The 16191-nt window shown below is 36.8% G+C and overlaps 1 protein-coding gene across 1 annotated transcript in view; it reads right to left on the bottom strand.

Moving 5' to 3' along the window:
* Positions 1-16191, bottom strand: part of LOC118902047 (inositol 1,4,5-triphosphate receptor associated 2) — a 41912-nt gene that overhangs the window by 4071 nt on the left and 21650 nt on the right. The window contains exons 10-16 of the mRNA XM_036865926.1: positions 14303-14359; positions 12953-13012; positions 12787-12851; positions 11485-11584; positions 9631-9765; positions 8775-8876; positions 7563-7726 (exon numbers count right to left, since the gene is read on the bottom strand). Coding sequence (XP_036721821.1) covers positions 7563-7726; positions 8775-8876; positions 9631-9765; positions 11485-11584; positions 12787-12851; positions 12953-13012; positions 14303-14359 — 683 coding nt within the window. The remainder of the gene's footprint in view (positions 1-7562; positions 7727-8774; positions 8877-9630; positions 9766-11484; positions 11585-12786; positions 12852-12952; positions 13013-14302; positions 14360-16191) is intronic.

The following is a 16191-nucleotide window of genomic DNA, read 5'->3' as shown; positions in this document are numbered from 1 at the left end:
AGTTTTCTCTTTTCCTTAGCCTAGCAAAAGATTTTCAATTATGTTTATCTTTTCAAAAACAAACAAATCAAGTTTCATTGATTTTTAAAAAAATGTTTTTATATTATCTGTTTATTTCTGCTCTAATCTTTATTACTTCCTTCCTTGTGCTTACTTTGGACTTAGTTTTTTCTTTTTTTTATAGTTCCTTGAGGTGTAAAGTTAGGTTTTTTGAGATCTTTCTTCTTCTTCTTCTTCTTTTTTTTTTTTTTGGCTGTGCTGTGCAGCTTGCAAAACCTCAGTTCCCCAACCAGAGATTGAACCTGGGCCATGGCAGTGAAAGCCCAGAATCCTAACCACTAGGTCACCAGGGAACTCCCAAGATCTTTCTTTTTTTAATGTAGGTATTTATCACTACTAACACCCCTCTTAGTACTGCTTTTGCTGCAAGCCTTAAGTTTTGATATGTTGTCCCCATTTTTTGTCTCAAGATAGTCTCTAATCTCCCTTTTAATTTCTTTTTTGTGGTTGTTCAGCAGTATGTTGTTTAATTTCTACATATATTTGTGAATTTTCCAGTTTTCCTTCTGCTACTGATTTCTAGTTCTATTCTATTGTGGTTGGAAAAAAATAGTGAGTATGATTTTAGTCTTCTTAAATTTGTTAAGACTTGTTTTGTGACCCAATATGTGATCTATCCTGGAGAATGTTCCAGGTGCACCTGAGAATGTATCAATATATTCTGTAGCTATTTGGTGGAATGCTTTATATATGTCTGTTAGGTCCACTGTATCTACAGTGTTGTTCAAGTGTGCTGTTTCCTTATTGATCTTCTGTCTCAATGTTCTTTCCTTTATTGAAAGTGGGGTATTGAAGTCTCCTACAATGACATTATATTGCTATCTATTTCTCCCTTTAATTCTGCTAATGTTTGCTTTATATATTTAGGTGCTCTGATATTGGGTGCAATTATATTTATAATTGTATCTTCCTGGTGAATTGACTCATCATTTTATAATATTCTTTGTCTCTTGTGACAGATTTTGACTTACAGTCTATTTTTTTGGACAGAAGTATAGTCATCCCTGTTCTCTTTTGATTAGCATTTGCACATAATACCTTTTCCCACCCCTTCACTTTCAGCCAATATGTGTTCTTAAATCTAAACTGAGTCTCTTAGAACAGTAGGGAGATGCCTTAAAAAACTAAAATAGAGCTACCATTTGATCCAACAATCCCACTCCTGGGCATGTATCTGGAGAAAACCATAATTCGAAAAGATACAGGCTCCCCAATGTTCATTGCAACACTATTTACAATAGCCAAGACATGGAAGCAACCTAAATGTCCATCAACGGATGAATGGATAAAGAAGATGTGGTACACATATACAATGGAATATTACTCAGCCATTAAAATGAATGAAATAATGCCATTTGCAGCAACATGGATGGACCTAGAGATTATCATACTAAGTGAAGTAAGTCAGACAGAGAAAGACAAATATCATATGATATCACTTATATGTGGAATCTAAAAAAACGTCACAAACGAACTTATTTACAAAACAGCAACAGACTCACAGACTTCGAAAACAAACTTATGGTTACCCAAGGGGAAAGGTGGGGGGAAGGCATAAATTAGGAGTTTGGAATTAACATATATACACTACTATATATAAAATAGATAATCAACAAAGACCTACTGTATAGCACAGGGAACTCTACTCAATATTCTGTAATAACCTAAATGAGAAAAGAATCTGAAAAAGAATGGATATATGTATATGTTTAACTGAATCACTTTGCTATACACATGAAACTAACACAACATTTTAAATCAACCATACTCCAATATAAAATAAAAATTTTTTCAAAAAATGAGTCTCATAGACAGAATATAGTTGGGTCTTTTTTTTTAATCCATTCAATCCACTCTATGTCTTTTGATTTGGGAGTTTGATCTATCTACATTTAAAGTAATTATTGATAGGGAGGGACTTACCATTGCCATTTGGTTAATTGTTTTCTGTCTTGTAGTTCCTTTGTTCCTCTTTTCCTGTCTTCCTTTGTGTTTCATTGATTTTTTTAATATTGATATGTTTTGATTCCTTTCTTTTTCTTTTGTGTATCTTTTATAGGTATTTTCTTTATGGTTACCATGAGGCATACATAAAACATCTTACAGTTATAGTAATCTATTTTAAGCTGATAACAACTTAACTTCAATCACATACAAAAAACCTACACTTTTACCTCCCTGCCCCCCCCATTTTGTTTGATGTCACAATTTATATCTTTTTATATAGTATACCATTAACAAATTTTTATATTTTGTTTATAATACTTTTTTAAAACTTTTATCCTAGAATTAAAAGTGATTTACTGTGTTTGCCTATATATCTACCTTTACCAGTGAATTTTATACTTTAATATGCTCTCATTGCCGTTTAAGGTCCTTTTGTTTCAACTTGAAGAACTCCTTTTAGCATTTCTTTTAAGGCAGGCCTAGTGGTAATGAACTCCCTCAGCTTTTGTTTGTATGGCAAAGTCTTTATATCACCTTCATTTTTGAGGGACAGTTTTGCTGGGTATGGTGCTCTTGGTTGGTAGTTCTTTACTTTCAGTACTTCAAATATATCATCCCACTCCCTTCTGGCCTGCAAGGTTTCTGCTGAGAAATCCACTGATAGTCATGAGAGCTCCCCTGTACCTGACAAAACTCTTCTCTTGCTGCTCTCAAAATTCTCTCTTTGACTTTTGACAATTTGATTATAATGTGTCTCAGTGTGGATTTCTTTGGATTCATCTTATTTGAGATCTGTTAGGCCTCCTGGGCCTGGGTGTCCTTCCCCAGATTTTGGAAGTTTTCAGCCATTATTTCTTTGAATAACCTTTCTGTCCCTTTCTTTCTCTCTTCTCCTTCTGGGACTCCCATAATACATATATTGGTCTACTTAATAATATCCTTTAAGTCCCTTAAGTTTTCTTCACTCTTTATCATTCTCTCTCTCTCTTTTTTTTTTTTTTTACTCCTCTGACTGGATAATGTTTAATGACCTCTCTGCAAGTTCACTGACCTTTTCTTCTGCATCTGCTATTGAACTCTTCTGGCAAAATTTTCAGGATTCTTCTGCTCCAAGATTTCTGTTTGGTACTTTTTGTCTTTGTTGACAGTCTCACTTTGTTCACGCATTGTTCTCCCGATCTCATTGAACAACTTTATGACAGCTATTTTGAATTCTCTGTGGGGTAAATCATTTATCTCTGTCTTATTAGGTACGGTTTTTGGAGATTTATTTTGTTCCTTTGTTTGAGACATATTTTCCTGTGTCTTCATTTTTCTTGACTCTTTGTATTGGTATCTTCACATAAGAAAAAAGATCCACCTCTCCCAGTATTAGCAGACTGGCCTTACCAGTCACTTTGAGCAGAGATTCTAGGAGCCTCTCAAATCTCTATGTTGGTTCAACCCACTATTTTTGTTCTTACTGGAACCTAGGCATCCAGGGTATAAGGGTCCCATCATCACTCTAAGATGGGTGTGACAGAAGCCAGTCTCTTAGGAATCCCCCAGAATAGCTGGAATGTTGGATGTGTGATCCAACTCTTTCCTTCCCTAGGGAGAAGCTGTGATCTGGAATTTTTTATCTGCTTACTCTGTGCTGAGCTAGGGGGAGGGACTATGATGAGTGCTTGTGTGCTAATTCAAACCACTGTCTTTGTTCTCAGTGTCCCCCAGATGTCTATAGTACACCCAGTTCTGTCTTCATTCTGAGACAGGTGAGACAGAAGCTGGTATTTTGGGCAGTCCTCAGCAAAGTTGGAATGTTGGGCACAATAGTCCAACTCTTTCCCTATTCAGGAAAAAGCTAGGAGCTGTGGGGTTCCTTCTGATCATATAACACTGTGCCAGGAGCAGGAATTATGGTGCAAGGGTATCTAGAATTTTCCTACCATCATTGATGTGGCTGGTTACCCATTATGGTTACCCAAGGTGAAGGAGCCTCTTAAGTATTAGTTTCTGGGTTTCTCACAAAAGGAATTTGCTCATGCATTACTGTTGAGTCAGTGTATCCATTGGGAGAAGGAGGGTCCAGTGCTTCCTATTCCACCTTCTTGCCGACATCGCCTCCTCTATTTTTTAAGACATCAATTTTATCTACTTTTATCTTTTCCAGGAATAGTCTAAGCTACCAGGAGTGTCCATTATCTTTCAAGGGAAAGCAAAAGGACTGTAAGGACCAACAGAAACCCATATTTAATAATACTAAAGCTTTTAATCACTTATATGTATTTGTACCTATAAGACAATAACATTTATTTACTTTATGAAGCACAGCAGCCTTAGAAAAAGCTTGAAAAAATTAGATAGTACCATTTATTAAAGATATTCAACAAATGTTGAAACTTCAAAGATTTTTCTTCTATAGAGATTTTCATTATCACGTTGAGAGGCATAGTAGCTTTAGCTTTGGGTGTGAGTGTGTGTTTAAATTCAACAACTCTCCTTGCTAACATGTCCTAATGCTAAATCTTGATTTTTTTCACTCCTGCCAAGTCTAAGTCTCCCCCAGACTTTGCCATCTAGCACCCCATTTACCTAGTTTTCAGACCAAAACCACCTAAGTCAAGGATGATTCTCTTTCTTTCATTCCCACATCTAATTCACTAGTAAGTCAGATCTGATCTATCCTCAAAATATAGTTTGAATCCAACCATTTCATATCACCTTCATAACTATCACCCTGGCTCACATTATACTCCTCACCTGGACTATTACAATAGCACCTATCTCAGGGGCTTTCTTGACCATGACTCAGTAAATAGTTTATATTTTAACTAAGCACACACACACACATACCTAGCTGAAACAAAAATTGTATGATATATTACTTACTCTTACGATATACAATGTATTCTGATATTTTTATATTTATTTTTTTAAGTGGGTCATCATCCAGTAAATTGATTTCAGGATCTCTAATTGGTGGTCTGTTATTGAAAAAAACCTCTTCTCACTGGTCTCACTGCTTTCACTCTTGCCCTCGATAGACAATTCTCTATATGGCAGCCAGAATGATTTTTCAAAACACAAGTTATATTACTTCCCTGCTTGTAATCCTCCAATCGCTTCCCATCTACTCAGAATAAAACCCCAATTCCTAAACATGAACTTCAAGGCTGTGGACCTGACCCCTGCCTATCCTTCTGACCTCATCTCCTACCACTGCCCAGCACTCATTCCACCCCTGTCACGCCGGCCTCCCGCTGCTCCTCAAACATACCAAGCTCATTACAACCCCAGGGCCTGTGCACTAGCTATTTCCTCTGCCTAGAACACTCCCCAGATCATCGCATAGCTCACTCTCTCACTTCATTTATCTAGTCAATTCATCATTCCTCGGACAGGCCCTTCCTGACCATTCTTTCTAAAATTGGGTCCTGGTCATTCCTGGTCTTCTTATCCTGCTTTAATTTTCTTCATATCACTTACTACTCCCTGGGATTATATTATATAATTATATGTTCGTTCATTATCTGTGTCCCTTAATAGATGTTAGTTTCGTGGAGGTAGAGATTTCTGTCCTATTTTCTATAATTCCCTAGCATTTAGGGGGAAAAATTGTCTGGCAAAGAGGTGGCACTTGGATGTACAAAAGCATGTACAAATGATGACATGTTTTTCTCACCAAGCCCTCCAAAAGCCTTTTTTTTTTTTTTTTTTTCTTTCACTGCCTCTCGTTGCCTCACTCAATTCTTTCCATTCCTCAGCACTGGAGTCTGTTTCTCTTGCACCAAAATGGAAGCTTTCTCCTCAGCAAACAGCTAACTCCTGAAAGTTTACTTTTAATAAATATTTCCTACTTCATCTAAATATAGAATTCCCTCTCACCGCCACAAAATACTTCACTCATGTTCTTATTCATAGTTAATACCTATAGCCAAATCATTTTGTGTGTAGCCTCTATATGGCTTTGTGTCTTTTAAATTATGTTTAGAAGGCAGGGGCTAATCCATCCTTACATTGATGAGTATTATTTTGCCCTATAAATATTACATTAGATTTTAACAAGTAGAAGGGAGGGATTAAGAGTTGAAAGAATATAGGTTTTGAAGTAGACCATATCTAGGCCTGATCCCAGCTGTCACTTAACCCCACCAGGGTGACCTCTCTGGAGATAAATGTGTGTCAAATTCTTAGCACTACATGCAACACAATGAGCTCTCAACAAATTGTACCTACTATTATTTAACTGGGCCGTTCGTGTGTCTAATAGGATAATACAGAAGATTCACTTACTCCTAGATGACTCTAGTGCAGGCCTCTCTCCAAATAGTTCTTTGTTGCTAAACAGAAGAATTTCAATGCTCCCTTTTGTGGAGATGGTATCTGTGTAAGGAAGCTGCATATCTACTTAACCCATGCCTTTACCACTATGGGGAAGTCTGAGCTCCCGGTTTCTTAGGGAAAGCAGAAGATCATCTTCTTGAGAGTTCCTTCTGGTATTAAACTCTCTCTGATACCTAGTTTCCTTATTTGGGGGGAATAAAATAGTTTCTTCTTGCTATTTTCTTTCAGCAATCTTGGTCTCTAAGTACATTTTTTTCTTTTACTTTATTCAAATTCAAAATACACCCATATTCATTCATTCATTCAGTCAAAAAGCATTTCTTAAGGGAATGCTAAGTAAGGCATTAGCAGCTATATAAATAGTGGTTAACAAAAGATCTAACCACTGTCCTTGTTTAGTATGTGGTTTACATAGTGTACAAATCTCAAGAGTTTTCCCCAGAAAACATAATAATTAAGGGGAATTCCCTGGTAGTCCAGTGGTTAGGACTCTGTGCTTTCACTGAGGGCGAGGGTTCAATCCCTGGTCGGGGAACTAAGATCCCACAAGCCGTGCAGTGCAGCCATAAATACATACATACATACATACATACACACATACACACATACATAAAACACAGGTACTTAAAAAAAAAAGAATTAAGGTGAGAGGAAGGATAAGATTTTAAGTCACTTTACATTTAGAGTCTTCTATTCCCTATGACTTCTTTTACTTGAAATTTAATTGACTAGGGCCCAATGTAATGCATTGTACCCTGAGATGGAACATAAAGCCCAATGGGATAGGAGTCAACAGTCCCAGCATCAAGTCCTTCCATTAACAGAGCTACTCATAGATTTTCCATTAATAACTCTCAGGTCTTGATCAATTCACTTTACATCCTTTTGCTCCAGTCCTCTATAAAATTATGAGGTTTTACTAAATAATCTCTAAGGCCCCTTCTGGTTAAAAGAATTCTATATTCTGATTCCAAACTCCTTCTCTAGGGAAAAATAACTCAATATATGGATTTCCATAGATTTCAAGTTTACTACTTGCTATTTTGAATATATAAGCCAATTTCATACTCTTTCACAATTCAAAATTGTCAGACAAAATGTCTTCCCTGAAAAAGTGTCATCTGAAATCAAGGTATACAACTTGAAAAAGGTAAACTGAATGCCATGGCACAATTACAAACATGTTATGTATATAAAGCATGGGTTTCTTATATATAAGGGATCATCACCTGGGAAGAAATTCTTTTCTGAAATAAAAATATTCCAGCCTGAATCTCTTCAAAATCTCTATCACTTTGGCAAACTCTTTATCAAGGGATTCTTTGTGGTTTCTCAAGTTGTTCAGCATTAATATACAAAGATTTAGCTTCTCTTCCTTGATATATTTGAATTCCTATAAGAAGAGTCACAAAACAAACTCCACTGTTCCAATGTTAAATATAAAGAAATAACAGGCAATATAACATGCTGTGGCCATTCCCACCTCAATAGCGTTCATTGTTACTGGACTCTAAAATTCTAATTGAACAGATACCAATTCGCAGTTGCCTACAGATTGATTATCCTGTGGGTTGATTATCTCAATTTAACAAGTACATATTAGGTACCCATAGTGTGCCTAAAATTGAGCTTTGCTTTCTTTTTCTTAAGATACGTGACCATTTCATCAATAATCACAATTGCTTTAGAATATAATGGGACTAGGAAATGCAATAAAATCAGTATTTGTTGATTACCATATTCAAACACATATTAAAAACCTTTTTAAAAAGGTAAGTTTGGCAAGGGCTGAAATTAATATTCCAGAGTTTTCAGAGTTTACTTCATGCTTTAGCTTAACTCAGGGGGCTGAGAGATGTTAGGAAATCGTCTGGCAGTCAAGAAGCAGAGATAATAAGTGATGGATAAATTAAAGAGATTTCTTTTTATATGCTTCCTCTCTAACAAAACTGGGACTAGATACCTAAGAAGTTTCTATTTTTGATATTCTGCTAATTTCTGGTATAATAAAACTGTCAGAGTCTCAGGAATAAGATTCTTTTGCACAATAATCATTCTATCAAAGTTAGAGAATTTTGATAGGAAAAATTCAAGCTTAGACCAGCCAGTTCTCACAAGGATTCAAATAAAATACACTTTTAATTAAATCATCTGATTTACTCTTTGTCTCTCCAAGGCATATCTCATATCCTCACACTCACTCCCTCTTTCGTTTGCCACCCTCACACTCACACACACTTATCGTAACCATCACACTCTTACTCTCACCCATATATGCACACTCATGCACATCCCCAGACACACACTCCACACACATCGCCAGAATGAGATGGCAGAACACTACAGTAAAGTCTTAGAAATGATACTGTGTATAATAAGCACTACCTGGGTTAAGAAAGTAGAAGAAAAACCAGAAAAATCACAAAATATAGAACACTTACAGTAAGCTTGTTCTCCCACTTTTCTTTCACAGTAATTTCTGGATTAGTTACCCACTGTAGAGAACTATCAATGAGTGTTTCAACTTCAGAAACATCTTCATGCTGAAAAAGAGTTCCACATCTTCAACAAGGAATTCAGTGAAAGCCATATGCAATTATATAAGAAGAAGTCATTTAGACCAGGTTTTATACAGGTAATTTAGGAAGCCACCAGAGAGAGTTTCTTGTCATCTAAGGCCACCCAGTGACTTTCCTTTATCCCAGGATGTTGCCATGTGTAGACACTAACTGTCGTCAGGTGCCCTATACATGCTGAATATATCAGATAGAACTGTTTTCCAGAATAAAACCTACCCATTTTCATTCCCCTCTCAAATAGAAGGAAACAAGCATTTTCATGGATTTTTTTCATTCATCAAACTAAATACTACCTACAATATGCTAGGTACTGTGAAAGGGACTGGAAATACCAACATGAAAATGTTGTTCTCTGTTTTTTCTGACCATCTAGAGTTTCCAGTCAAAAATCAGAATGGAGAAAGAGGTACTAGCCATTAGCTAGAAGGAAACTGTTCAACAGATACTGCGTCTTCAGCCCTTTGATACTAAAGATTAACCTGTAGGAAAAATAAGCTTAAGCAATCCATATCTAATGGTCAACTTGTTAGTCCTGATTGACCCAGAACTAGAAGATCCACATCAGGAAGGTTTGAGAAAAATCTTCTCATTTCGTAGTAGGATAAATTTGGGTCCCAACACACAGATATGCTTGTGCTCAGCAAACAGACTGTAGGTCAATTATCTGCAGACGTTCCTGGCCAGTGAAACAGCACGATATGCAGATGTTATACAATACCAGCTTCTGAAGCATAGCTGTGAACTCCACTCCCTTTTGTTCAATTTCTCTCAGTAACAGCAGCATTTCTTGGTCCATCATTGTGTCCAGAGATGACAAGCTGATTAAATTGCACTGCCACTTGGTTTCATTGTTCTGAAACAATTACCAAAATGTCCACAACTCTGTCATCTTAATAAAGAACATTCAATATTTTTATTTTATGAAAATGTTGCCCATGGGTCAATGTAATTATCCCCATCAAATAGTTCGAAATAGTCTTATGAAATCCTCCTAATATCCCCCCAAAATTGTTTTCATTTTCTCTCTTAGATGGCTTTAACTTAACATTTACTCATTCTTAAGGAAAATTCATGTATCCAATAGATAACATTTACATGTAGGTGATATTTTATGGCTCTAATTTTATGAAAAGAGGGGAAGGGAAAGAAATTCACAGAAAAAAAAACTGCTGGGGGGCATTCAATAAATCCCATTGAAAACAGACTGGTTTCTTTTGTCTGTCCTCCACTCATAGAAGATACTCTCAGATGATATTTCACAAAGCAAATTTCTTATATGTCTCTCAAAGCCTCTATGTCCTGTCATATTTTAGATATATGACAACAAATTTAACTTTCTTCTTGCTATCTGTTGGAAGAAGGTCATAGGGCTCTTATTCCAGATTCCAGTTAGAAGGCAAAGACTTCCTAATCCATTAGTGGGATAAACTTCAGAGCCAAAACATTGCCAGCTGTTTAACCCCTGTTCAGAACTATAAAGCTTTATAGGCTGGCATCTTGGCATCATTATTATCTCGGAGGACTGGGGATAAAAACACATTGCCATGGCAGATTTGCCACCACTTCATTCAGCCTGGCAGTTTGGCTTGGTATCAAAAACACAGTAAAAATGACGAGTATTTGAAACAGAATGTCAGGAAATCACAGCCCTCAGCAGAATGTTCAAGGCTGTCTGAGACGGCCTTAGGTGAAGGCAGCATATGCTGCCCTGCAACCTTGGCAGGAGAAATTCAAACAGCATTTGCCCCAAGGACATTCTCTCCTTTCAAGGTCATATCACAGCTGTCAACAGGAGGACATTCTGGGCATATCCATCATCTACCCAACATGGAAAGACCATCAAAGTAGCGAAAAAAAGCAATTTGCTAATAAAACATTTCCTAACATAACAAGCACAAAACTGGAAAGTACAAAGGAGTAAAAATATAGTAGGGAGGTGGGTCCCAACATTTCATCCACAAGAAAGCTTTCGACTGTTTCCTCCCCTATTGTAAAGAAATGGGTCTACAAACAAACTGGAGATTTTAAAGCAATAATTCATTTTGCCATTTTAAAATTAACCCAAAACATATAAAAATGCTAATTTATGTTGAGAACATAATTATCAGTGTCATTAATTTGGGTTGGTACAATTACATCCTAAAGCAAAGAAATTTCATCTTGTTTCTGAGCATCTTTATTTTTGGTAGATACATTTACTTTGGGGGTTTGGAGAAATACTAAAAATAGTTCATGGATCTCTACCGCTATCTTTCAGACCCCAGGCTGGGGATCACTGCAGGTAGTTTGTCCTGAAAAATATAAAGAATATAAAGATTTCTAAAGTCCAGATTCACTGAACACACATTTCCACAACCCCATGCTGGAGTCTCACTATAGTTTTCAGCCATAACTTGAAAAAGATCTGTTCTTCCAGGCTAAGAGACTTTAGACTTAGGTTCTATAAACTATCAACAGATTCCCTCAAAATATCATGAGTGCTTTCCAGCAAGCTACAGAACTTCACTTAATAGCAAGCTATCCCATGTGGTGATTATTTTTTAAAGCCTTCCACTTGATGATAATTACCTACCTCTGCAGACTGAGCAAGAATGAGTTCACAATGTAGAGATTTTTCTCCTTCAGAGTTGAAACTCTTATGCTCTCCACTGACATTCAACTGGATTCCATTCCTTGGGGGGGAAAAAAAAAACAGGAGTCGTCTGGTTAGGTATGCCTCCAATATTATGTTTTAAGTCACCAGAATAAGGTTTATTTATCACCAAACAATCAGTAAGCACCCATGTGTGCCAAGGATTGTATAAGGTACCTAAGAATACAGAGGGGAATAAGAGGTAGTCCCTGGGACTTCCCTGGTGGTGCAGTGGATAAGAATCTGCCTGCCAATGCAGGAGACACGGGTTTGAGCCCTGGTCTGGGAAGATCTCACATGTGCAGAGCAACTAAGTCCGTGCGCCACAACTACTGAGCCTGTGTTCTAGAGCCCGCAAGCCACAACTACTGAGCCCACGTGTCACAACTACTGAAGCCTGCGCACCTGGAGCCCGTGCTCCGCAACAAGAGAAGCCACCGCAGTGAAAAGCCCGCGCACCACAACAAAGAGTAGCCCCCGCTCGCCGCAGCTAGAGAAAGCCTGCATGCAGCAACGAAGACCCAACACAGCCATAAATAAATAAATAAATAAATAAATAAATAAATTAAAAAAAAAAAAAAAAAGAGGTAGTCCCTGCCCTCCAGGAGCTGCACACACTAGTGACTCCAGGTGGTTGCAAACAGGTAAGCTATATTTTCTTTTTTTTAAGAATTGGAGCCAATAGTTAAAATTGTTAAAGTTTTCACTAAAAATCTAGAGTTCTGGCTTTTCTTTAAAAAATGGGAACATGTGGCCACACTGGGTCCATATATTCTTGATGTAACAATTATCTGGCGCTAAGCAGAGTAACCCCCCATCTTTACCTGGATAATGCACTTTCCTCATTGTCACTTCCCTAATGTAAGTATGTGCACTTACCCCACTGACTGTACTCATTTTTGTTACCTATGGACTCCTGGACTAGCATGTGACACGTAATCAGAAACAAACGATTATAATATAAGGTAGTGGGTGTTAGGAAAGAGGTAAGAACAACGTGCCATGCACGAACCCAGAAGGATTTCTTAATCTCAAGGTATGAGAAAAGCAAGGAAGGGTAAGGCAGGGTGATGGAAAACTTGTGAAGGAATTCGTCCTCTTAGGAGAAAAGCAGAGAAAATATCACAAGGTACAGAAGAAAAGAACGTGGCACATTCAAAGAACTGCACATAGCTCGGTAGGTGAAGAATGTAGGGCGGGGGCACATGACAGAAGGCTGGTGAAGGGTTGCTCTGTACTTACACGATGAGTTCCTGTTGCAAGTGCTGTAATTCATGAGCCAGTTTGTTTTTCTCCCCTCGTAAGTTCTGGAATCACATACAACATTAGGCTGCACGTGTTACTCTAGTGGGACATTCACATTTACATTTAATAACCCCACCTTGCAAGCTGTGAGATTATGGTATACCTCTATAATGCTTTCGTATTCTATGATGGTTGACTTAAGTTCTTCTATACTCAAATCCTTCTGAAAAGTAGGAGAGAGAATTAATAGCAAATAAATGTATGAGTCCACTAAATTGTATTTACTAGACTATCAATCTGAGCCACGGAAGAACTGTAAATGCTCAATGATGATGAGACCTTCTACTAATCTCGTTATTGGAAAACTGAATTAGTCTGTGTTTGTGATTAAAACTAAGCAGAAAAGAATGCGACAGCAAGGCAGCTGTATCTGACTGGTGTTAATTATGTTCTGTCTTTGCCTGGTCCAATGGAATCATACCCTGCAAGGTAATTCCTAAGTCCAAGTCAGAATTATATTACTATGGTACATTTAAGAAAAAGAGCAGTTTTTTACCTGCAGAATGACTAATGAATTATTAAGGCATCCAATTTTATCCAGTTCAAACCATATCAGTTAAAACCATAGTTTCGTGCTACAAGACCAGAGGGTACAGTCAGTGTCTGACCTATAGTTCTATCCCATGACTAGCATGGTGCCTGGAGCATGAGAAGTGCATTATGAGTGCTGGGCAAGAGTGCAAAATGGTGGAAAGACCAGAGTTACAGAGGAAGTGAGCAACCACCACTACCCCATGGCACTACATGGGGAGCGAGAACACCCACGATGAGGAGATACAGTTGGTACAATATTCAGTATCCTGGTCAATGCCCACAAGCCGTGAATGACTCCTTTGAAACCTCATAAATTGCAGAGAAAGGAAAAGAAGTGAAATACTGCTCTTTCTTAACTTTCCTGTCTTGGAATGTGGAAGTCTATTAACTTAGTGTGTAGCTTTCCTGTGTCTCTTAAAGCCACCATAACCAGCATCTTGGTAGCTGGCAAACTTTGTTACCAGATAGGCTATAATCAAAGGATACAAAGATAAATAGAATAATATCTATCTATCAAATCAATCAATCAAACTAGGTAGAAAATAACTGAGGATATATTCTTTTTTTTCCCTTAAAATGACTGACTGCACACTCATTTGTGTTGTTATGAATTAAAATTGCATCACCACTATCTAGCCAGTGACTGGCAAATTGGCACACTACTATTTGTTGAATAAAGGAACAAACTTACATGAAAGAATTTACAGAGGATACGGTAAAACATCCCAGATGGAGAAGTCAGTATTCTTCACTCAGAAGAACATTTTTGTTCTTACAAATAAAGAACTGTCTTGTGACAGAATATTAGAATCAGATATTTTAACAGGGGTGAAGTTACACAAATGACCATCTCCTTCCTTTATGACTTGGAGAGAGCTAGTGAATCCCACAGGCCCTCATGTGAAGAGACAGGACCAACCTTCTGCAAACTTGCATCTTTATTAAGCAAAGCGTTCTCATATGTGTGTAACTGCATCTGAAAAGAAACACATTTAGGAAAGGCCATTGGGACATTGCTTTGGTAAAGGACAGTGCCACAAAATCATCCAATAGGGAGACATGTTTCTTTGGCACCTTTAATGTGCATGTGTTTTTCACTTTATAAAGAACATTCACATTAGCCTCACAGCAACCCTTGAGGTCAAGGTCTTTGCCCTTGCTCTACCAGGAAGGAAATCGAAGCTCAGCACTATCCAGAGACTTGCCCAGAGTCACACCCAGTAAGTGACAGAATGGAGACTAGAATCTGAGTCACCAACTCCAGCCAAGGGCTCTTCCCACTATTTCACACTTCATATAATAAGAGGACACAGAGAGTCTGCATTTTTTGATGAAATTTAAAATCTAGATAGGACACGAACACAGACTCCATATGGACATATAGAAGGCTCTTCCTCTTTTAAAAACAGTTTAAAAATGTTCAAGATTTCTTTTAGCAAAGTGAATATTAAGGATATATCAGTTTATTCAAACCAAAAGCAAGCTTGTTGGTGTAGGCTTCTAAATAGGATATAATTGATAAAAATGTATATTGATTGAATGGAAAACCTGGAAAAGTAATCAGCATAGTCAGAAGTAGAATCATCATCATCATAATCATATATATTTGATATCCCTTTATAGTTCTAAAGGTATCTTCACATAATCATCTCATTTGAGTTTCCAACAAGCTTGTGGATGAGGTAGAAACTATCGTATCCATTTAATAGATGAGAAAATTGAGATTTAGAGAGGTTAACTACTTGCTTGTGGTTACAAAGCTTTTAAGTCGAGAAGACAGGATTTGAATCCGTGTCTTCTGGTTCTTTCCACTAGTTTATGACAGTTGTGTTTTCCAAAACAGTCATTCCTAGAATAAAACCAATTTTAATGTCTAAATTATAACTGTTATAATATATGTATATGTACATACCCACATGGAATTGGGGTGTCTGCTAAGAAAATTGAGAATTCCACATATAGATATGAAATTTAAGTACATCATCATTTCAAACACATACTACAACAAAAAATATTGTTCAAATAAACCATTAGAGATGAGAATAAGCATGACACAAATTCTTGAATTTAATAACAGTTGTCTTCTGTTTCCTGATAATAATGTATTACAGATAAAACAAAAATACACAAAATATAGACTTTCTAGATGTAATATAGATAAAAATCATTTTTGTAAGATATCATTCCTTAAGGCAATAGAATTGAATTTAAAAATCAAGATAGATTTTTTCCCCCATCTCTCCTCATTTTCTGCATTAAGAAGGTACAGTAGCTGAAATCTTTCCTAACTTAGGGATTTGCAAAATCAGATACCGTTAAATTAGAAATTGTCACTATAATAAAAAATATAAATAATAACAAGGGGTGGCAAGGATGTGGAGAAATTTGAACCCTCATACACAGCTGGTGGAAATGTAAAATGGCACAGTCATTTTGGGAAAAGTCTGGCAGTTCCTCAAAATGTTAAACATAGAGTTATTATATGATACAGTAATTCCACTCCTAGGTATATACTCAAGAGAAATTAAAATATATGTCCACACAAAAACTTGTACATAAATATTCATAGCAGCATTACTCATAATAGTGAAAAAGTAGGAACAGCCCAAATGTCCAGCAACTGATGAATGGATAAACAAAATGTGCTATACCCATACAATGGAATATTGTTCAGCCATAAAAGGAAATGAAGTAATGATATATGCTCCTACATGAATGAACTTTGAAAACATTATGTTCAGTGAAAGAAGCCAATCACAAAAGACCATATAATGTATACAACTCCATTTATATGAAATGTCCAGAATC

The sequence above is a fragment of the Balaenoptera musculus genome, chromosome 10, assembly GCF_009873245.2.
Source record: "Balaenoptera musculus isolate JJ_BM4_2016_0621 chromosome 10, mBalMus1.pri.v3, whole genome shotgun sequence".
Classification (NCBI taxonomy): Eukaryota; Metazoa; Chordata; class Mammalia; order Artiodactyla; family Balaenopteridae; genus Balaenoptera; species Balaenoptera musculus.
The sequence above is the reverse complement of the archived record's forward strand: the minus strand, read 5'-3'. Positions and strand labels throughout refer to the sequence as shown.